The sequence below is a fragment of the Engystomops pustulosus genome, chromosome 3 (assembly GCF_040894005.1).
Source record: "Engystomops pustulosus chromosome 3, aEngPut4.maternal, whole genome shotgun sequence".
Classification (NCBI taxonomy): Eukaryota; Metazoa; Chordata; class Amphibia; order Anura; family Leptodactylidae; genus Engystomops; species Engystomops pustulosus.
In genome coordinates this window covers 41,968,969-41,993,117 of record NC_092413.1, presented here as the reverse complement: position 1 = coordinate 41,993,117, position 24,149 = coordinate 41,968,969, and the positions used below count along the sequence as shown (strand labels likewise).

The 24,149-nt window shown below is 42.0% G+C and overlaps 1 protein-coding gene across 2 annotated transcripts in view; it reads right to left on the bottom strand.

The window, feature by feature from the left end:
• FANCL (FA complementation group L) overlaps nucleotides 1-24,149 on the bottom strand; it is a 51,480-nt gene that overhangs the window by 9,646 nt on the left and 17,685 nt on the right. For both annotated transcript variants that reach the window (XM_072140597.1, XM_072140596.1), the window contains exons 6-7: nucleotides 20,930-21,026; nucleotides 13,968-14,036 (exon numbers count right to left, since the gene is read on the bottom strand). In XM_072140597.1, coding sequence (XP_071996698.1) covers nucleotides 13,968-14,036; nucleotides 20,930-21,026 — 166 coding nt within the window. The remainder of the gene's footprint in view (nucleotides 1-13,967; nucleotides 14,037-20,929; nucleotides 21,027-24,149) is intronic.

The window sequence follows — 24,149 nt, the reverse complement described above, 5'->3', positions numbered from 1 at the left end:
CCTGTCCAACTGCTCGTTAACACTTAATTTCTAATCAGCCAATCACATGGCGGCAACTCAGTGCATTTAGGCATGTAGACATGGTCAAGACAATCTCCTGCAGTTCAAACCGAGCATCAGTATGGGGAAGAAAGGTGATTTGAGTGCCTTTGAACGTGGCATGGTTGTTGGTGCCAGAAAGGCTGGTCTGAAACTGCTGATCTACTGGGATTTGCACGCATAACCATCTCTAGGGTTTACAGAGAATGGTCCGAAAAAGAAAAAACATCCAGTGAGCGGCAGTACTGTGGGCGGAAATGCCTTGTTGATGCCAGAGGTCAGAGGACAGTGGGCAGACTGGTTCAAGCTGATAGAAAGGCAATAGTGACTCAAATCGCCACCCGTTACAACCAAGGTAGGCAGAAGAGCATCTCTGAACGCACAGTACGTCGAACTTTGAGGCAGATGGGCTACAGCAGCAGAAGACCACACCGGGTGCCACTCCTTTCAGCTAAGAACAGGAAACTGAGGCTACAATTTGCACAAGCTCATCGAAATTGGACAGTAGAAGATTGGAAAAACGTTGCCTGGTCTGATGAGTCTCGATTTCTGCTGCGACATTCGGATGGTAGGGTCAGAATTTGGCGTCAACAACATGAAAGCATGGATCCATCCTGCCTTGTATCAACGGTTCAGGATGGTGGTGGTGGTGTCATGGTGTGGGGAATATTTTCTTGGCTCTCTTTGGGCCCATTGGTACCAATTGTGCATCGTTGCAACACAGCCTACCTGAGTATTGTTGCTGACCATGTCCATCCCTTTATGACCACAATGTACCCAACATCTGATGGCTACTTTCAGCAGGATAATGCGCCATGTCATAAAGCTGGAATCATCTCAGACTGGTTTCTTGAACATGACAATGAGTTCACTGTACTCAAATGGCCTCCACAGTCACCAGATCTCAATCCAATAGAGCATCTTTGGGATGTGGTGGAACGGGAGATTCGCATCATGGATGTGCAGCCGACAAATCTGCGGCAACTGTGCAATGCCATCATGTCAATATGGACCAAAATCTCTGAGGAATGCTTCCAGCACCTTGATGAATCTATGCCACGAAGAATTGAGGCAGTTCTGAAGGCAAAGGGGGTCCAACCCGTTACTAGCATGGTGTACCTAATAAAGTGGCCGGTGAGTGTATATCTAATCAGTACCAAGTGCTTCATTCTACATTTGACTCTTTTCTTAGCCCCATCCTTTCTAATCTGCTTTTTATTCTGAAATCTCTGTGGAGACCCATCTTGGTAGAGCAAGATGGACATAAGGACACATAACAGTCTATGGAGAGGGAAGGGGGTGGAGTAAAGCAAGAGATGGGTGGGAGAAGCTAGACCCTACTGACCAGCTCAGGGACATTGGAGATAGAGGGGCTCATTTATTAAGGGTGGTGCTGCTCACTTTCGTCAGACGTTGCACCATTTTCGGGGATTGCACGGCTTGACAGGTATCTATCAGGTAGGTGTCTTTGCGGAGATTGTGCTGCAAGAGATCGTTTTTTGGCGCAGCTGTGCTGGCTTCCATGTGACAAATTGTGGGGTGTGTACCATCCGACTAATTCGGACTTAGCGCGGGATTTAAGTTTCAAATTGTGTCGCAAGACAATGCACTTACATGCACCATGAAGAAGAAGGCGAACTTGGTTAGACCTGAGCAGGGAAGCGACACATGCAGGATATCGGGCGCACGATCTTAGCGAATCGCGGCACAGTGCATCATCCTTGACCTCTGCGGACGGGGTAAGTAAATGTGCTCCAGAATGTCAGAAATCAAAATAACGAAAGTTAAAGCTCATTCAGACAACCGTTTTTTTTTTTGCTGTTAGCATACTGACCCATTTTGTTTCTATGGGTCTGTGCACATCTTTTTGTTTTGTTTTTCACTGATGGTTTTGACAGTGTGAAGAAAACTGCAGCATGCACTATTTTTTTCTCACATACAGATCATGGACACCCATAGAAGACAATGCCCCCCCCCAAAAAAAGGACATTGGCACACGTATTACATCCATGTGGGGTCTGTTGTTTTGCAAATGTTGCTAGGCAATGAGCTGGGCAGGGCAAAAAGTAAGTTAGAAACCATTAGAAAAAAATTGTGCATATACAATACAGACTGCACATGGATATCACACATCTGCATTTTCTGCGGAAACACTTGCCTGAATGAACGACCAAAAATAGCGCCTCTCACCTGATTGTACTAGTATGGTATAAACTGGGTTATGGCACAATTTTTAGTTCTTTTCAGAGGTTGAACAATTGTCATGTGTTTCTATAAGTGGTGAAGATAAGACGATGGGAGGAAAACAAGTGTCTCTTGTGACTACAGAAGGTGCAGTGTGGGAGCCTCCAGCTTTTTGGTCCCTCGGGCCTTTTTTTGAAGGCCAATTCTGACAAGATTTAGTACACGTTGGAATCTATTTTCATGTAGAAGCCTATTAGGTTCATTATATATGCCAAATATTAATTTGCATAATTCAGAGGGATAGATTGAACTATGCATACTATTAAAAGGGACTGCCACTAGTAATAGTAATTAGGGATAGAAAATAAAATGAAAAAAAAAAAAAGTAAAAAAACAAACAAACCACAAATCTCAACAAAATCGGAACAGATTTGCTTTATAAAGTTTAGCAGGAGATGTAATTTCTTTCTCCCCCGAACAATTCCTTGCCAGCTGTTAGCTTTCTGTCTCCTGAACATGCAAAAATCCTGCAGACTGACCAACATTGTAGAAATATCTATCAACAGTTTAGGCCTAATTAGTTGCCCAACCTTATGTTTCCATTATGCTTTACAGTTATAGTAGAATGGAAACTGAATACTGAAGGGTAATGGAAGCTCAAAACTTCACAAGTTTTTTGATACGGTGATTCCTGATGTTCTATGATATCATTGGGAAAATCATATATGACAATTGTGATACTGAAATCCAAATTCTTATCATATGAAACAGTATATTAACAAAAAAGGTTCTTTTTAAACTAGAACTTACCAAATCATTCGTTTGTTGAGATATTTTGACAGCAATGGTTCTCTGGTGTTGGAATCAAGTTTTACATAGATGACCTATCCTACACCAGCCAGCTGTTCCAGGAAGTCTCTGAACCTATCAAGGGCTTTTTCCGGCTTATGTCTTAAATAGATCAGTTGTAGGTCCCAGAGGTCCTATCTTGAGAAAAGTTGTCTACTGGCCCCCTTTTTGCAGCCCGGTCACTCTCCATTCATGTCTATGTAGCAGGGAAAATAACCGAGCACACGGCCTGGGATAATTTTGGTACTCCTACAGTCCTTAATGGAGTGGCCGAACATATGCAGCTAACTTTCAAGTCTAGCTGAGGGAAGGGGTTAAACAGACCCCCATTTCCTAGATAGGCACATGTTCGAGAGGTGGGATATCCTGTTGATGTCACAAACACCAAAGCTTGGAATATCCACTTAAGAAGTAGGTTCCATTTGCATAAAATGTCCACATCAAAAACCCGGACGACAATCTACACAAGAAATTGTTGTGTGTCTATAGGTCAATTCCAAATCAAGAGACAATTAATGCAGAAGCAAAAAATAGTAGCTGAGCTACAATTCCCATATACGACTCCTAAATCCTGGTTCGGCTGCCTTGGCCAATCATTGCCATGGATAGTTGCTAGGGGCTTCAATTTGCCGGATTCACTGTTCGGCTGCCAATCCGGTGATATGTCCGGGTTAGGTGGCCAAACCAGATCACCGGGTCCATTCAGCTGTAGTTCGAAACAATGGACAGGGCCTTCTGCTCAATTTCAAGAGAATCCGTCCCCATGATTTACCTCCCCAAACTAACTGCTATGTTGTGTATCGCTATGCCCACACACTCCACCCATACCTTTTATTTTCCAGCTTCCCCTTCCATGCCAAAACTTCATTTTAGAAATATGCAAACAAGGCTGATGTGCTTTAGCTGAAGTGTTTGGGTTTAAGCTCCACATCTTGCAGTATGGGGAAGGATAAGAGAAGGTGCCAGGCAGTGACAGTGTAGCAGGGGGTATTGTCATTGCTGTGGAGCTGGAGAACTGAGGCACTCGGCTAATGGCCCCCACAGCACTCCAATCACAACATGCTGTTGGTGAAGTTATTAACAAAATAGAGGAAAAAGGTTCAGCTCACCACTTCCTTGTGCTGATGATATGAATAGCTGGTGCACAGACGTACTGTGCCGGAACCAGTGGGGAAAAATCCAAAAATATAAACAAAGAATCCAGCATCCAGGCAAGGTATGAAAAATAAAATCTACTTAATAGGAAAAAATGATGGTCCTTAGTTGTAGTCTAACATAATCCTATAGCACAGAGTATTTAAAGGACATCTACCACCAGGATGAAGGACTGTATGCAAATGAGCCCGAGGGGCTCCATTAACACCTATGGAGCCTGGAGCACCTCAGGCTCTTTTGCATACAGTCCTTTATCCGGGTGGTAGATTCCCTTTAAGATTAAGTGATTTTGTGGCATTTTGAGGCATTGCGTGCAACATATCGTATGCCTCCATTCAGTATCTGCAATAATTTGTCATCTTGATGCAAAATAGCAATGTGCCGTGATAATGTGCAATACTTGATTGTATGTATTTGTTGTTATATGTGGTGCAAAATATAACTTGGCAGCTGTCTGCACTATTTTCTTTTGCCTTAATCTTTTTACATCATTTACCAATAAAACCACATGGCTGATATATAAGGGTAGCTCAAAATGCGGAGGTAATCAATGTAACTTCTTACATAAAACATCCTTTTTCTCATCCTGTGTCACATCCAAAAGAATATTTTATCAAAACACACCTCAATTGTGAGAGTGACCATGTAGTTTACATGGCCACATGGCTACACTGTGGGTTACAATACATAGGCTGCACTATACATAAGCTTAAGAAAAGGATATTGGAACATGTCACAGCAGCTGACCACACCAGTGTGGCACAACTAAACATGTCAGGGTTGTCAAGACTTATCAGAAAAACTTAAAATTACTTACAAGTTATGCCAAGAGTGGAAGGGATTCGCTCGTGTGAAGCATATTGGATTCGAATATTACAAACACATTCCCCTTTAGGATTAAAGGGGTTGTCTTAGACTTATTAAAAAAACAAAAAGTGGCCGCGAGGGGACTGCTTAAGAAAAAAAAAAAGATGTACTTACCTTTCAGCGCACTCCGAGTGTCCCGCGCTGCTATTGCTTTGGTCCATGTGCCATGTAAACAAACATGGCCGCGGAAGCAGCGCTGGATTCAGCTTCCTGCTCCAGTGGCCATGTTGGTCTACATGGCACAAAGACCAAAGCAATAGCCGTGCAGGACACCCGAAGAGCACCGGGAGGTAAGTACATCTTTATTTTTTTTATTTTAATAAACTATTTTGTTATTTTAATAAACTACAGAAACAATTTTTTGTATCTGTACTAAACAATGTCTGGTAACCACTGATGAATGAACGTAAACATTAAGGGAAAGATTCAGATTTATTCTGATGTCATTCATGGAACTATATTAATAGAAGCTCTTGTATCAAATCTGAGCAAGAACCAGCATAAAACATGCAACAGTTATTACTTTGAAGAGGCTTTTTTTTTTTTTTTTTTTTTAACTTAATACCTGAAAGGATAAGATAATGTCAGTCACTTACCCACCATAAAAGCCCTCATCACAAGTACCAGCATTTCCATTTTTTTCATAATTTTCACATATTCCTACAATGTGAGCTTTTTAAGGACACTTAAAATTAATAGTGTAATTTTCATATGTCGGCAAAAGTTGCTTTTCATTTCTTTACCTTTTCTTTCCCACCGACATAAATTTGCTTATAATCACTTTTATTCCCATTTTATTGAATCCATTAGAGACAAAAGGAAATAAAATCATTTGTAGCCGTTTTTCTTTGATCCTGGATAAAAACGTAAGAGGTCTGGTACAGATACACACATCAGGTGTTTGGCACACTGAATGGTCTTGAAGGGGTTGCACCAAGTTTCATTGTTATCCCCTTCCCACTATCTGATCAGCGGTGGTCTGAACGCTGGGTTAGAACTACCAATCACAATTCATGGAAAGGCGGAAATAGGCAAATGCCGAGTATGCAAAATTCCGGCAGTCAGATATTGAATAAAGGAGCAGAATTGGGGATTTTGGAACAGTCCCTTTAATAACAACCTTTATTTATATAGCGCCTTCATATTCCGTAGCGCTTTAAAAATAAAATCATAGGGGACATATACAAATATATTACAGTACAGAGTACAGCCATATAGAAAGAAGAAGAAAGAAGACAAGGCGCGCGGACATCAGGGGAGCAGCGCTGCACATCGGGGCCATCGGTGGGTGAGTATATAAGTTTATTTTTTTAATGCTGGGCAAGCTGTATACTACTGGGGGCAAGCTGGGCTGCCTGTATACTACTGGGGGCAGGCTGGGCAGCGCTGTATACTACTGGGGGCAGGCTGGGCTGGCTGTATACTACTGGGGGCAGGCTGGGCTGGCTGTATACTACTGGGGGCAGGCTGTATACTACTGGGGGCAGGCTGGGCTGGCTGTATACTACAGGGGGCAGGCTGGGCTGCCTGTATACTACTGGGGGCAGGCTGGGCAGCGCTGTATACTACTGGGGGCAGGCTGGGCTGGCTGTATACTACTGGGGGCAGGCTGGGCTGGCTGTATACTACTGGGGGCAGGCTGTATACTACTGGGGGCAGGCTGGGCTGGCTGTATACTACAGGGGGCAGGCTGGGCTGGCTGTATACTACAGGGGGCAGGCTGTATACTACAGGGGGCAGGCTGTATACTACAGGGGGCAGGATGGCTATATACTGGGGGGGTCTGTGACCAATGCATTTCCAATCCTCGGCTTATACTCGATTCAATAGATTTTCCCAGTTTTTGGTGGTAAAATTAGGGGTCTCTGAATTTTGAGCATGCAGCGTCTCAAAGGTTCACCAGTTTCTAGGCAAATTTTTATTTCTCATCAGTGCATTATCAACTCACCCACTTAAGTAATAAATCATTTATTTTAGGTTCATATTTAATAAAGTTATTGGATTATTAAAACAATCGTTGTGGTCAGTTCTTTGATTAAGCAGAGCGACTCATTTGCTATGAGACTCACACTCATCATCACAGTAATCTGGAGTTATCGAAGCTACATTATCCATGATCTAAGGTTACATGACGTACATACACATTATATATTATATGCTTTATAAAATCCCATTGTGAAGTAAATGACAGTGTGTCAGATGTGTCATTGTAGATCTATGACTTCATTTCAAATGTGTTAAAATTTACTTTCAATTCAAGTATCAACACAAAAGGCGATTTCCTTTTCCTCTTTTTTACAGGAAAAAAAAAATGCATAAGCTGGAATGGCAGTCCTTTAAGCAAAGCCCTCCACTGACACATTCATTTCAATGAATAATCATAGCAGGTACAATGTTGCATTAATGATGGCAAAAGGATAGTGTCATTTACAACAATCCTCTTTTCAGGTCTTCATACTTTAGGGCATCTTGGGTTGTGCAGCCCCATTAGTCATTTTCACTCCACATATGTATCACGGGTGATGCATTGGTCAGGATGTTCGGGCAATTATTCTTGCGGGGGGGCACGAATATTGTCTACGTTCAGCTGTCGTGACAAAGCCGCAAAACATTTAACGAATAACAAATTATCCCGTTAATTAAGAAAATCTACAACTGGAATAAAAAGAAAAAAAAAAAATGCTTTAAAACTTGTCATTGAGAAGCACTTTGCATTTATTTGACTTGCACGGGCACAGAAGCTGCGGCAGCATCGCCCTTGGTGCTGATTTCTTACCACTCTAAATGTCTCCTCTGAGCCAGAATACACTCGCTGCTTCTGATCCTGCTGTGAGACACCTGCACTGGCTAGTAGACTTGTCATGACGCACAAAACCCTACCATCTTCAGCTTGACATTGTGCAAGTTATAATTATTCATCCAAATGAATATGTCACTGCACCAGCGGCAGACCTCTCATCAGAGCAAAAGAAAAATACATCAAAACATTATCAACCCAGCAGGAAGACAGGGGCCATAAGGAAAATTACCCATTTTTAATATGGATGCCAGAAACAGCATCTATTATGTTTTTTTCCGCTCTTTTTATTTTTCTTTCAAAATCTTGCAAGTTTTGAAGTCCGGCAGTATTAACAAAACCTCGCTAGAGACAAAGGAGGGGACGCAAATAGCAATGAATCAATTCATTTTTTTTTTTGTTTTAACTTTCAAGTTTTTAAGAATTTTCTCTGTAGTAATTCTGGACGTGTCAGAATCTAATAAAATGCTGAGTAACTGATCTCGTATATGGCGAGGCGCAGGTTTGGCAACGCAATGTTCATTTATCGAAACCCTATATGGTGGAGGAAGTCTCTAATCACAATGGCTGAGTTGTGAGACTTAGATTCTATTAAAATGCAATTAAATATCCAGGGATGTAAGAAAAAAAAAATCTGTTTACAAACGGAATACCGTATATACAGGAGGAAAAGGCTGAGCTTTCCAGCACAATTGTGGTGCTAAAAAAGCCCCATGCGGCTTCCTCGGCGTCCTCTTCTTCCAGCACCACCTACCCAGGTTCCTAGCTGGGCCGCCAGATGCACATCTATGTGATCTGCCAGCAGAGAAATTAAGATGTGGCAGTGTCGCCGTCTGCTGACGTCATAGTTCTGCGATGGCAGATCATATAGACGTGCATCTGCCGGCCAGGAACCTGAGGAGGTAGTGCGAGGAGAAGAGGACGCCGGAGGACAGCATCGGAGGGTGAGTACTATATTTTTTTTACGGGGCACTCTGCTGCGGACATTACACTTAGGGGAGGGGGGGGCACTCTGCTGTGGACATTACACTAAAGGGGGGGGACACTGCTGCGGACATTACACTAAGGGCGGGGACACTGCTGCGGACACTACACTAAGGGGGGGCACTCTGCTGCGGACATTACACTAAGGGGGGGGCACTCTGCTGCGGACATTACACTAAGGGGGGGGCACTCTGCTGTGGACATTACACTAAGGGGGGGCACTCTGCTGTGGACATTACACTAAGGGGGGAGGGAACTCTGCTGCGGACACTACACTAAGGGGGGGGCACTCTGCTGCGGACATTACACTAAGGGGGGGGGCACTCTTCTGTGGACATTACACTAAGGGGGGACACTGCTGCGGACATTACACTAAGGGGGGAACTCTGCTGTGGACACTACACTAAGGGTGGCACTCTGCTGAGGCCATTTTATTGATGAGGGTAGACTAATGGACGTTGTTATTGATGAGGGGAAACTACTGCACATTTTATTGATTAGGGGAGACTACGGATCATTTTATTAGAGAGTAGCGGCTGTATTTCCCACCCTAGGCTTATTCTTCTTTCAATACATTTTACCATTTTTTTGTTGTAAAATAAGGTACTTCGGCTTATATTCTGGTCAGCTTATACTTGAGTATATACAGTAGATTGTGAACACATTTGAGCAAGCTAAGCAACATGGCTTTATGGCTTGGTCTAGATTGATTGCAACTTTGATAAAAGACTGACTTTCCTTATAGCAGATCATGAAACTACTCAATGCAGCTCTTCTAGCGGATTGTGGACAGAATGATATCATTGACTGCAGACCATAGATGGAATTCCCAAAACCTAGGCACCCATCTGTCCTAAAAGAAATACTTTTCAATGGAACTTGTTATTTTTAATTATTTTTCCATCAAAAACAGTATGTTCTAGTCAGAACTGATTTTATCAGATCACTAAAGGGGGAAATTTATCAAGAGCTGGTGCATTTTGCCCCCACAGGATACAACCTCGTCCAGATTAATTCTACAACAGGCCCTTCCAGTTGTGTCATAACCTATACCAGGCTATGGTCTAGTCGCCAGCCCAGATCACCGTGTTCCCCTCGCCGTCCACATGGCGTAAGGTACAAGGTTGGGAGGAGTTTGCCAGGATATGCTAATTTTTTATGGCTTGTAGCCAGTACATACCATAATAAATGGCCCCACAGATTATATTTATCCGTAGAAAAATTGATGCCAGACTGATGCTTTTTCATGACAGAAACTGGGCACTCTTAACATCACAACGCATTTTGGGGAAAAGTACCCCTTTCTCAAGTGTAAAAAGACTGTTGCCAAGGATATAGACTTTATGAATCTTGGGTGTCCAACTAGAGTCACACTCGCAGCATGTACTGGCTGGAACATCCAGCCTGAACGTTGACAACCAGGACTGAAATGACATGCTGAGTTCCATTCCGGTTGTCAGTGACGGGTCCAGACGTTCCAGCCTGACACGCAGCGAGTGATTCAAGTTGGACGCATCACATTTAAAAGTGTGTATGGGGCCATAGTTCAGCGATAGGCATGGCAAACCTCCCAAGTGCAAAAGAATTAGCCATTAGGATTGTATTTTTTTCTGAAGGAGTGATGAAATGCCCATTATGTACAGAAAAGGGATGAGACTAGGGATATGCTGGCACAATTTGCATTAGAAACTGAATTCATAGAATGTGAACCATAAAAATAGCAGCAGGTGTAATAACTTTAGCAGATTCTCCCCTGATCTTCTACAAGCAATCAGCCATATCTGTGACTAAACCAGGCAGTAGGGCCTCAATTTCCCTGAAACTCCACCACAGGGGAAATTAATCAGTGGGTAATATGTGTAATAGAGAATAGGTCTTCAAGTCTTCTTGTATCTGTATACCCCTATATGGTGCACTGTAGAACACAGTAAATGGAGATAGTGCACATTGGTACCTTGGAGACTGTAAAAAGTTTGAGTGGCAAGTCTTCTGCTGGGTGAATTTTATTTGAATATTTACAGATAAAGGAAATACAGCTGTAAAATTCAGAAATTCAGCATAAAGTCGTCTCGATCACCTTACTTTTACCAGATATTTGAGACGTAGGTAAGACTCCAAAGAGCAACGTGGTAAGAAAAAGAAATGAAAGAGTGAAACTAATTACTGTGATATTTCCAGCACGGAGGTTGGCGGCATTCTGAAGTGACAGCGTGACGTTTGCCTTTGATCTCAAACTACAAGTCTGTAAAATGTCTGCATCCTATGTATGTGTGAGGTGGTGACATAACTACATCTGCACAAAGGCGCAGGGTTCATGCCATTCCAAAGGAGCACAACCTGAAGAGCACAGGCTACAGGTACAGTGTATAATAAGAAATGCTAATGTCTTTCTCAAGTACAGAGTTATATGTCTGAGAACTGGATGGTGACCGTGGATGAGGCATATATTTGCCTGGACTTGCTGACACAAAATCATAAAATGTATCTTCACTGGAGACACCAGATCATCATATCACTAGATATTAGATTGTGCCGTTTTAGTGGATTTCTACTGCCACAAAGTATAGTTGTGACGCTCCTTTATATTTCAGTATTTAGAGGGCCGCGCTCCGGTAGCAGAGGTAGAGAAGAGGCCTTCTCCACGTACATAGCGTGTTCCCATTATCTATCCTATATGAGTGCACTATCTGAATCACTCCCATATGTTGTGCAGTGTAGCAGGCAGAATGCTCAGACATCTGAATATTGCTTTGATCAGAGAAGGTAATATGTAGAATTAAGGAAAGACTCATGTTTTCATATAAATATTTTATTGAATGGTAGCCGGCAAGTTATATGAAGTGGAGAGATCAAAAGAAAGAAATCAGTGGACACATTTCTCACAAATGCAAGTCGTCTCCAAGGCGAGATCCCCATTTTATACCATGATACAAATGGATTTCATTATTTAGGAACCATCGGCAAACATATGTGAGAGACGAGATACAAAATAAAAATTACATTTACACTATTTCTTTTTATAGATTGTTACCATTTTGGAGATGTAATTGTACAAGCCCCACTGACTTCATGTATTCACACAACTTTTTTTTCTTTTAGCATATTTATAGTAGAAAATGGGAAGTTGGTGGAACTTGCCCCCATTTCTTCATCAACTCTACTTTTAGCGTGACAGGATCTGATTACTTTTATTAATTAGACTTTTAGCGTGAAAGCAGCCCAACACAAACACGGCCATATACTACCAGTACTGTACCATTGTGGTATGGGCTGCATATGTCCCCGTGCATTTTGATTGACATATTGCCCACCGTACAACACCATACCTGGGGGAAAAGACAGAGCTTGCTCTATCTTCACCCATAAGTACCGCACTTCACCCTATGAAGAGAGGAGGGGTGAGCAGGGCTACGGCCGGCTGTGCACACTTTAGTGTACAACACCTCATCTTTCAAAAGGAAGGAAGAAACTATTGAAGAACTTTTTTTCGACAGACACCACATTCTCACTCTCTAGGGATATCTTCTGTGTATTAAGGGCATGCCCAATGTGTTAGAGGGGTTTTCCAGTTTAAAAAAAAAAAAACTTTGAATGCGTATACATTCAGCCCTGGGCATGCAAGTAGCTCAGCCCCACTGAAGTGAATACTGAACATGAACAGTAAGAAGCACATTTACTCTAATATGTATGGCGGGGAGCATAGCAATAGATCCAAGTTCATCCGGCTCTTTATTTTACTAATTCCAGACAAAGTCTTTAAAGGGAACCGGTCACCACATTTTTCACAAATACAGCTAATGACAGGTTCCCATAGAACCCTAATCACTAAACACCACCCTTCTTTTAGCTAAAAATTGTTTCCCACACATCCCCATAAAATCAACTTTGTTCTCTTACCTGGTATCAAATCAGAGGGGGCGTGTCCTGCATGACCAGCCCCTCCCATCTGCTCTTCCCCATGCCCTCTCATCATTCAGCACTTTATGTCATGTGACCAGGGCGATGTCATCCAAGGTCCTTTACCCAGCAACATTAACATCTACCCCATGTATGTGTCCGATGACATGAAATTTCAGGTGAACCTGTGATTTCAGGTGATCAGATACATACATGAGGTAGATGTTAATGTGGTGGTTGTTGTGCTGTAAAGGACCCTAGATAAAAACATCCTGGGCACATGACATGAAGTGCTGAATGATGTAACACCTCTCTTGCAACATTCCAGCTAGGCACTGTGTAAAACATTTGACAGTATTTCCTATACATCTGCATATGTCTGCAGTTGAATGCATTCCCTAAGTACTGGTAGCAGCGGAACCTGTCAATCAGAATAAGGGAGGCAGTGCAGGGAACACTGCATATGTAGGACTCCATTATTATCATTGGGCTCACCTCAAGTGAGTTGCACATAAGTTCACAAACTGATTTTTTTTTTTAACATTGCAGCCATGGAAAGGAACCATTTAGAGATCAGGGCAATGCTTTTTAGATCATAGTTTCTTTTATGAAGCATTCATTTTAGGTGGGTTAATTTGTATGGCAGGTTTCCTTTAAATTGTTGTTCTCCGCCTTAGTTTTGCAGTGTAATTTTACTATAGAATAAATACTTTGAATATTTTTTTTCCCAGGATATTGGATATGTGTCTGATTACGGGATACTACTTAATCACAAGAAAATAAGTTTATGGAAGAGTGCGGATGAGTTTCTCATCTTTATTATGACACAATGGGGCAGATTTATCAAGCTGTCTGAAAGTCAGAATATTTCTAGTTGCCCATGGCCACCAATCACAGCTCCCCTTTAAAATATTCATGAGCACTGGTAAGACGAAAGCTGAGCTGTGATTGGTTGCCATGGGCAACTAGAAATATTCTGACTTTCAGACAGCTTGATAAATCTGCCCCAAGGTTTCTAGGTTGTATGAAACAATGGATTGGGGCATTTGAAGTGGCACTCCTCTAAACTTAACTCCACTCAGGCAAATATGACTCTTCTCTGCTCTAAATGTTATGTCAGGAAAGTAAAATGTTCTACTTCAACGCATCAAAAATTAAAATATAGAAAACATGCTGCACATACAACATATCTTACCTGTGGGGTCCAGGAGATGGAAAATGCTACAGGTAAGTCCACACAACAATCGGGTGCCTTATAGGGATACTAAAAAGAAGAAAACATAATGATGTAACATGCTAATCCAAACATATAAATGTTAAGAGTCAGGCGCTCAACCTAACGTTCACCCATTCCCCCACAGGTATTTTTGGACATGTTGTTGTGTTATGTTATTGGCCAGTGTAAGAGTAAGTTTTACAATTTTGACATGTACAAATAAATGTAATATTACAGCATAAAAAATTACAATCAACCCCCAACAAACTATATATTTTCTGAAAGCAGACACTTGCCCCATTTCTTAAAACTTTATTGAGAATATAAAAACATGGGTGCCTGCATGCAATTTTGTGTAAAATTTTATAAAAAAAAAAACATAAAAATTTACTTTGGACTGGAAAAAAAAACTATGCTCCAAACTGAAAATGATTTGTTTTACACCTCCTAATTGTAATAGATGAACACGTGTAAAGTTCATAGATGCCTCAGAGTCATATGGTCACATAAATAAATAACAAAATCACTAAAACTGAACTAAACAAAAATCGGCTTTGTAACTAGAAGTTTTAAGACTGTTTCAACCTGCAAAATATAATAACCTGCAAAATCCTGCTCACTGTACAAGCGCTGAGGGAGCAGGGGGAGGGTGAGACCGTATAAAAGCCTGTAAAGCCAGATCACTAAGGGGCTAGGGTAGCCCCTCTGGCGCATTAGCTTAAAGGGGTTATCCGGGTTTTAAAAATTACTGAGAGCAGGGCTGCGGAGGGCTATTTAAAAATAATAAACATGTACTTACCTGTCCCACGCCGCGGCCGGTCTTATCTGTGCGCCGGTTTCATTACAAAGGCTTACAACGCCGAGAGATGGGGATGGATGGGAGGAGCCGGCCACATCGCCGCCTGGAAGCTCCCTGTGCGCGGCTTCTGTGCCCCTGTAAACAAACAGGGGCACGGATCGAAAGGACCGCGGCGCTGGAGGAGGTAAGTACAGGTTTATTATTTTTAAATAGCCCTCCCCAGCCCTGCCCTCAGTCATTTTTAAAACCCGGATAACCCCTTTAATTTTAAAAAGTTGATTTTAGCAGGAAGGAGACCATAGATATCAAATATAAGAAGATTATCACAGTCACAGTACCTGGATAAGCATCCAGGGTTTATCATAAATACTTTTAATGGGAGAATATTGCCAGTTCCCTGGCACCTAGAACCACAACCCTGGTATCATATTAATGGAAAGACCTGTGATTCTTGGCGCTACCAATACAAAATTATGGTGCCACCTTTTGAAGACTTATCCGATAAAACTGTAAATGCCAAATGTAGCAAAATGGTGTCCTATTGGTAAATATTTAGCTGTCACAGTTGCTGTTATTTTTTAAGTACGGTACATTAAAGTGGCTTTCTGGGCTAAAAACGCTAATGGATTATCAATATCGGATTTTTGGGGGCTTTAGCTTCATAGATCAACTGTGCTGAAAGACTGGAAGAAGAAGACAGCTTCATGCTCTGTGTTGTGGTTGATGTAAATGACCTCTGGGAGTGTTTGGTTTTGGAAAGGGAATGCAAATGCCGATGAGAGCAGAGCGCTGTGCTCAGAAATTTCCGACACTCCTTATCAAATGGAGCAGGAAGATGCATGCTCATCCGGTTGCATCAACCAGTAGGGAAAATGGGACCGGGACAGGGGATAGCTTAAATAGTTGGTACAACTTTTTTAAAGTTGTCCAAACCTTGTGGCCTCACAGCAAAAGAGGTGATCATTTTGGGGGATTATGAATCTAATGAAAATTAAATTTTCTAGAGGGAAACATTGAAGTTGCCAATGAGTTGTGATGATGCCCTGATCTAACCACAAGTCACAGGTGACTGTCGCTATGGTGCCTTAGCCATTAATGTAACATTTAATTACATTTCTTTGCATTCAATTAAAATTATTGAATATAATTAATAAAGTTCTAATACTTAAACTGAAAGCTGCAGACCTATCAATAACTTTAATAGGATAAGATAATTAACTTTCCAGAACCAATTAATTAATTTAATTGATACCTAAAAATATACTATAGAATACCTAAAGGAATTAATTACACAATTATATGAAAACTATATAACCTATAAATGTATAAAATAAAAACTAACCACGTCAATTAATGGAATAAATGAATTGCTGGAAACATGTGACGATACTAATAAAAGGGGTTTTCCCACCAAACAAGTCCACAGGATAGGGCCTAACTCTCTGATTGTGGGGGTCTCAGTGATGAGACCCCCGCAGATCATGAGAACGGGGGTTTCGATGTACCCCAGTTAGACCAGACCCCTTGACGCTCCCAGAGATGAGAGGAGCAGCCGCTCGTGCATGACCAGACTCCCAGTTCTTCTCTAAGGAGCCGATAATAGCGCTCAGCAATCTTAGTCAGCTAGGGCTCTGACGGAGGAACATTGGACCCCATCAGACCTCTCATGATCTGTGGTCAGACCTCTCAAGACCCCCACCAATCAGCAAGTTAGGCCCTATCGTGTGGACTGTGTCCAACTTTCCCTCGTGGGAAAATCCCTTTAATACCCCTAATGCATCATAAACATACAGTAATAATTCTTTCACTTTTCATCATGTACAGGGTGGGTATGAATCAACGGAAAAACATGTAAAGGTGTGTCAGCTGCAAAAAAAGCGACTATAACACAGCCCATACACAAATGTTTGTGTGCACAAGGCCTTAGAAGAAAAGATGATCCATAATTCTAGAATTTACAAAACATTGATGCCAGGAGAACGGACAAGGCATCTTTACATGTAGGAATAAAATGCATCTTGGCGGTACATCATAAACATACAGTAATAATTCTTTCACTTTTCATCTTCTAGGATCTACCATCAGTTTACTGAGGAACATCCTCAGGACTTCTTTTATTACAAATCTAAATGGTCCCATCGCAGAAATATAGTTATAAAAGTTATGCAAATGATCAGGGAGCCTCGTAGCCCCCATAGCGCTAGCGGTCCAGCCTCTGCACCCACCCTACAGCACATAGATAGGTGACAGACTAGCACTACTGGGGGAGTGCATAAATTAAATTACGGGGCTCCCTGAGGCACTCAGATGACGTAGCCCGAGTGCCCAAAGATAACTTGCATAACTTTTATCAGCATTGCTATGGTAGATGTCCTTTAATAGCTAAGTCAATCAAATTCCTTCCTGTATGCCTTCTATAGGAATCCTATATATGAATCCATTTTCTGTTTCTGAACTGGCTTCCCAAATGGTGATCATATGTTGTTCCCTTTGATGAGATGTCAGAGATGAGCTGTAATTTGTGGGGGAATCTGGCAGGAAGTTATTCATTCCCAGGCAGAACTACCATACGGGAAATGAAACATCTGACCGATTGACATCCACGGCCAGTTGTGTCTGTCAGAGATCATTTTTGGAGCCACTTTGATTGTTATCACCTATCCACAGGGGTCCAGCTACTGATCACAAGAATGGTGGTCCAATTTTAATATGGAAAGTTTTCAGATTTCTGTTTTCCCTCAACCTACTGCGGAGTATGGGACTCGCGTTAGTTGTGGTTCCAGCAGGCAGCATGTTTGACCTACCCCCTCACTGACCCCGATCTCCATTGAAGAAATTTTGTAGTCGATTTTTTATTTATGGTGTATACATTATATTAGTCTGATGGTAAAAACACACTGGGGGAAATGTATCATTAGGTGGGCTCCTTACAACAGCTCTATGTCTACGGAAAGTATATTGGCAAATCGGATAACTTTTCCTTAGAAGGGCACTGCAACTTTGCCAACCCTATTAAATCCCTTCCTCGTCCAATCTGTTCCCTTCCTTGAGTGAACCTTATGGACGCGTGTTTTTTTTCAACCATACTAAAGCTGCATTCACACTGCCGTATGGGTGACGTTTATACGTCCCCCATTGACGGCAATGGGTGCACTGCATCGTACGGGAGCAGTACGGTGCAGCACACACGTGGCACATGTAGCCGGGGAAAGATAGGACATGTCGTTAATGTGAATGTAGCCTAACTATGTAAAAAGGGACTGCTTTATAATTTGCGCCCCAGGCAGTCAGATCACGTACAGGATGGGTATGAATCAACTGAAAAACATGTAAAGGTGTGTCGGCTGCAAAAAAGCCACTAACAAACAGCCCATACACAAATGTTTGTGTGCACGAGGCTTTAGAAGAAAAGATGATCCATAATTCTAGAATTTACAAAACATTGATGCCAGGAGAACGGACAAGGCATCTTTACATGTAGGAATAAAATGCATCTTGGCGGTACAGTAAATGACATGCATCTCCTCTGTAGGTTTGTAGCAGGATCTCCCAGTACAGATGCTGCTTTCTGCACATTAAATGAGTGTGTTCTTATCCCTTCACACCGAATGCGGGATTACATTCGCACCACCACAAATATTCTTTGCCCCCGTTTCATTTATCTTCTCCTGGGCAAAGATAAAAGCTGAAAAATTGAACTACTTAGCTTTGTGAGCTTAGGGAAGTCTGAGTGGCTAGAGGCAAGAGAGGGTATTATTGAAAAGTCACAAACAGTTCAGAAAAAGCGAGGTTTAAATAATGAGAGCCGAGGTTTTAATGCGGGCGCGTTAGCTTCTTCATTTAATGTACCAGCTGCTTCTTTATACACAAAATAAGCAGTAAAAATAGCGCTCTCTTTATACCTGAATCTTCACGCTGATGGCGATGCTGCCTTTACCAGTAAAAACAAGCAATATTAGATTACCGAAAGGATTAAAAAGGAGAGAAAAAAAAGCCGTCATTGTCTATTGCGGGGGAAGGCTGCTCTGTTTCACTAACTTAATGATGTAGGGTAAAATTAGAGAGATACCTTCCGAGGAAGAAGGCACATAGTAATCACCTTTATCGCATTGCTTAACAGACTAGTAAGTGAAACAGTAATTTCGCCGACTGTGAAATGGCTTTAAAAGAAAAACAATTCTTCAGACAATTTACTTAATAACTTAAGCTCTCAGAAGTAACAGTAGTCCTTACTAACGACGGTACAAATTCATTAAAATCTCCACTTATATATGTATGAAAAGAGGCAGAACATTTATGGAGGCTCTTAATGCTTCCGTGAAATTTCGCGTCGGGGAGATTAATACTTTCGGCGCAGGGATTTTTAATTATTTGGTCTTGAATATATACACAAAATAGAAGAACTGCTTTGTTGGGCTGAAACGGGGGAAAAAATAGAATCTGGTTTATTAAAAAAAAAAAAAAAAAAAAAAGAGAAAAGAAAAGTATTAATTGGATAGAAAGTTTTTTTTTAATATTCTAAGCAGAAGTTAGAGAAGACAGTGTAAGTATTCAGCTGGAAACAAACGCAATGAAAGTTGTTAATGAAAGACAAAATGGAGTATATCGTGCGGGGAATGTGTCATTGGCGTTACTTTATTTTATTCTTATCCCAGGAGAGGTGACAATTCTGTGCTGTAAAGATGTGGATATGCAACACTGGAGGTACAGCAAAAACATTAATGCCTGTAATAATAGTAGCAGACCAGTGGCTGCTGACCACATGCACCTGCATAACTCATCTGAGAACATGGACCCTCCTGCTTCAGAACCAGTGACAGAAGTGATCCAGCCTAACATCAAATTTACCATCAAAATCCATCATAATAAACCAGGGACACTGATTTATAGATCCAGGCATTGTGTCTGTGGTAATATTCTTATATTTGTTATTTTGTGGCCGTCTTTCTACTATAAATTTATTTTTACAATTACGTTAATCCTGGGGTGTGTTACCAGAGCCCTTCTGTGCACTTCCTTCACTGGCTGTTACACGGTCTCACAGCAGATCACGGTGTAATCTCACAGCAGAAGTTCTAGGACACGGTGGGAGAGAAAAGTGCTCTTTGACCACTGTAATAGCCTGTGAAGCTGTAGCAAGGAGGGGCTCTGGTAACACCTTCTGGCTCATTAGATAAAAATTTTTATACGGAAGGAGGCCATGGATAGCACATATAAGAAGATTACTACAGTCACGGTGCCTGGATCTATGAGTAAGTGTCCCTGGTTTATCATGATGGATTTGGATCGTAGATTTCCTTACAGAACCATACATTGAGCTGGGGCCATGCCTGGTTGCTGCAGCCTAGTAAGTTGTGTAGTCAGTGTCAGCCACTCTCGCTGTGCACGTCATCCCTGCAGATTTTTAGGGATGCTGGGAGTCGGACCTCCACTAACCTGAGGTTACATTTAGCACGGGTTTTCTAAACTATGGGTCATGACAACCCCCTCCCCCCACTCAAGGGAGAAATATACAAGAAAAACACATTCTGCTGCAGATCAAAGGAAAAGCGTCACTGTTTTTTTATTTTACTGGGAGTTGAATTTTTTAAAATGGGATTTTGTATGGATGGAAGAGGGGGGGGGGGCATAAACACAAATCTTGCCTTCAGAAAGTTAGCATAGCCTAGGAAATCCCCTTTGTTTTGCCAGGATTAAATATCAGCTCTGATCTACAGGATGAGGGGTACTATGCTGATTCTGTGGGGTATAAGATACATAAGATAAGAGTGAAAGAGCAACACGGCACATGCATTCTCTTTAGGGATATTCAACCCCAAACATGGGTGTTCAGCAGTAGGATCCCCACAGATCAGCATGTAATCCCCCATTGTGTGGGCACAGCAGAATATTTCATCTTGCCACAATCCCATTAAATGTTATTTTAATAAGTCTGCCTGTTCTTTATTCCACTCATCTTAAAAGTCAGATAATCCAACACTGGATGCCACCCGGCAATATAATGTACCACATATCATCAGAAAGCCAATCGGAAAATTCATCCAGAATATATTATAATACACATCTGATGCGTTTTGCAGTGTTATGTGAATCGACCGGATATTACACAAATGTTATAATATGGAAGGGTGAAAACACTTACCCCGGCGCCGAGCCTCACAACAACTACATGATCGCGTCCAGAAGAATCTTCCATTTTTAATTTGATTGTGCTGAACTCATTATCTACAAACAATAATCTACAATAAGGAGAAAGTGATAGGATTGTTAGAAGATCGCACATCTGCCTATGTAAAATAAATGAAAACGATGAAATTTACAAGATTTTGAAAATAAACAGAAGATAAACATTTGTATATAGAAGTTTCTAAGAATATACCGCATATACTCGAGTATAAGCCGAGTTTTTCAGCACAAAAAAAAAAAGTGCTGAAAAACTTTACCTCGGCATATACTCGAGTCATGAGAAAAAACAAACAGCGTACTCACCCTCCAACACCCCCCCCCCCCCTGACAGGTCCTCTTCTATACCGCGATGCTCCGGCTGCATCGGCAGCTCGGCACACACTATGTCAGCGAGCGGCTTCCATCACGATCCCTGCGACTGACCACGCCAGAGCATCGCGGTATAGAAGAGGACCTGTCTGGGGGGGTGGCAGGCTATATACTACAGGGGACTGGGCAGGCTGTATACTAGAGGGGGCTGGCTATATACTGGGAGGCTATGACCAATGCATTTCCCACACTCTGCTTATACTCGAGTCAATAGGTTTTTCCAGGTTTTGGTGTTAAAATTAGAGGACTCTGCTTATACTCGGGTCAGCTTATACTCGAGTACAAGATAAAAGATTTAAATACACACTTTTTTTTTTTTTTTTTTAAAGCTACCTTTACTTAAAAGGGCATCTACCACAAAAATAAAGAACTGTTTGCAAATGAGCCTGAGGGGCTCCAGGCTCCATTAACACCTATCGAGCCTGGAGCCACTCAGGCTCATTTGTATACCACCACCAGGATCGAGGATTTTAAACCAAGCACACTGACATACTGGTCATACTGTCTTCATACATGTACAAAAATGAAAACGGCGGGATAACACCCACGATCAGTGCTAGCATCGATCATAGGCGTTACCGGTAAGTCTTTGCTGCATATTACCGGCTATGGAGAGGGCTCTGCCCATGAACCCGCACCCAGCGCGCGCCATACTATTACAGCGCGCATCAGGAAAGGGTTAAAATTTTGCAAATAAGCCTCAGAGGTTCTGGGCTCCATAGATTTTAATGGAACCTGGAGACCCTCAGGCTTATTTCCATCATTTTTAAAGCCTTTTTTGTAAGGGTATTGGAAGCTAAAAGAAGAGCGGATCCTGCAAGATGGGGCACACACTAGTATGTCAGTGTGCTTGGTTTACAATCCTTCATCCTGGTGGTAGATTTCCTTTATAAAAATGCTGCTGTGAAATATAGTTGTGTCTTCACAATCATTTGCTGTTGAGACTCCATTAGGAGCATCTGTCATACTGTATTCGCAGGTTACACCACTTTACTTTGGTAAATGACAAAAGCTTGGACAGCAACTCACTGGGTATCTCAGAAGCTGTTGCTGATCCTATGATGGAGCAGAACAGTAGGCGTGACCAATGTAGATGTGAACAGAGCCCAACAAGCAGCGATTGGTGGGCCAAAACACCAAGTGGTCATGTGACTATGTGCATGCAGAAATGCTACCGGCAACTTTTGCTACTGCATAGTCCCCCACAATGGGCCTTTGTGCTGTAAGTTAATACATAGCTGGGACTCTGAAGCTGGGAAATATAATGGGGAGGGATCCTATGTATCTCAGCACACGGACCCCAAATAACAAGCAAGTTTAGAGAAACGTATTTGGAAACACCATCCTTCCCCTATACAGATGTTCCAGAAAGTTGTACTGTGACATGGATGGCGTTGTTAGAGTAGACTATTCACAGTATGTTTGGGGTGTATGCCAAGGGTATATACTAGTACACATTGCTCAATAGACGTTTCTGTAGGATGCCCACAGTATATGGAGTAGTAAAGCAGCTTAATAGAGGCCAAGAAGATCCTCTTTTAGCCTCCAATGGGTAGTTAGGAGCACATGGATCTGATGGATATGTTGGTAGCAGGACTGTGCTCACCGGAAAGTGAATATACTGAGTGAATTCTCATATTATGTATTACGCCCCACAAAACACATTTGATAGGTCTTTGGATTGTATCTGGAATGGCAATATAGCAGGTGTAAACAAATAACCACACTGCTAAGTCTACTGGTATCTACACTATGTGCCTGGATGCAGCTGCTCTAAATGCCCGCTATCAAGAGATTTCATTGCTGTTTGCCCAAGTCTGAACAATGTAATTAAGTTTCAGATGAGGTAATTTAAATGAGATTAAACTTTGACAGACATATTTGCATTGTAAATGTGAGAGCGCTTTTGCCGTTTCCAATAAACATTTAAAAGTATAAAATTATTAGAATTTTCACAAACCGTGAAAAGAAATACATTTGTTTATTGGAGATCTGCTCTGCCTTAAATCTAAAGGAGAAAGGGGGGAGGGTATCCTAAAACGCTAGAAGGTGTTTATACTGGTTATATAGTCATCAGCTTGATAGCCACTGTTCCCTCAGAGCCGGCCGATAGACTACACTGCCACCAAACACTTCTAGTGGCCACTTATGTCCCTAAAAGGAGTTGTGCCAAGTTTGCATGTTATCCCCTATCCACATGCAGATTGGTTGTGGTCCCAGCAGTCTGATTCTCACCAATCATAATAACTGATTCCCAACCATCCAGAGAATAGGGGGGGGGGGGTCCAGACGCGTGCTCTCTGCCATCTCCAGCATAGGAGTGTTGGAGATAGCTGAGCACCATGCTTGGCAATTTCCGTCACTCCCATACTACTGAATGGAGCGGCAGGACACATGATCTCTGCTTGCTGTCATTCCACAGGAAGCTTCAGAGTTTACTTGTCACACAGGTGCACGACTCTTTAGTTTCACAGAAAGTAATGTTATAACGAGCTGTGCAGCTGTGTGACATCACATGACCAGAGATATAACGAGCCTGTGTGACATCACATGACCAGGGATATTACAAGCCGTGCACCTGTGCGACATCACATGACCATGGACATAACGAACCGTGCACCTGTGCAACATCACATGACCAGGGACATAACGAGCCGTGCACATGTGTGACATCACATGACCAGGGATATAACGAGCCGTGCACCTGTGCGACATCACATGAGCAGGGACCAGTGTTTATCCACAGAAAGTAAGCATTGAAGCTTTTTATCGAATAACAGCGAGCATAGATCTAGAAAACTGAGGAA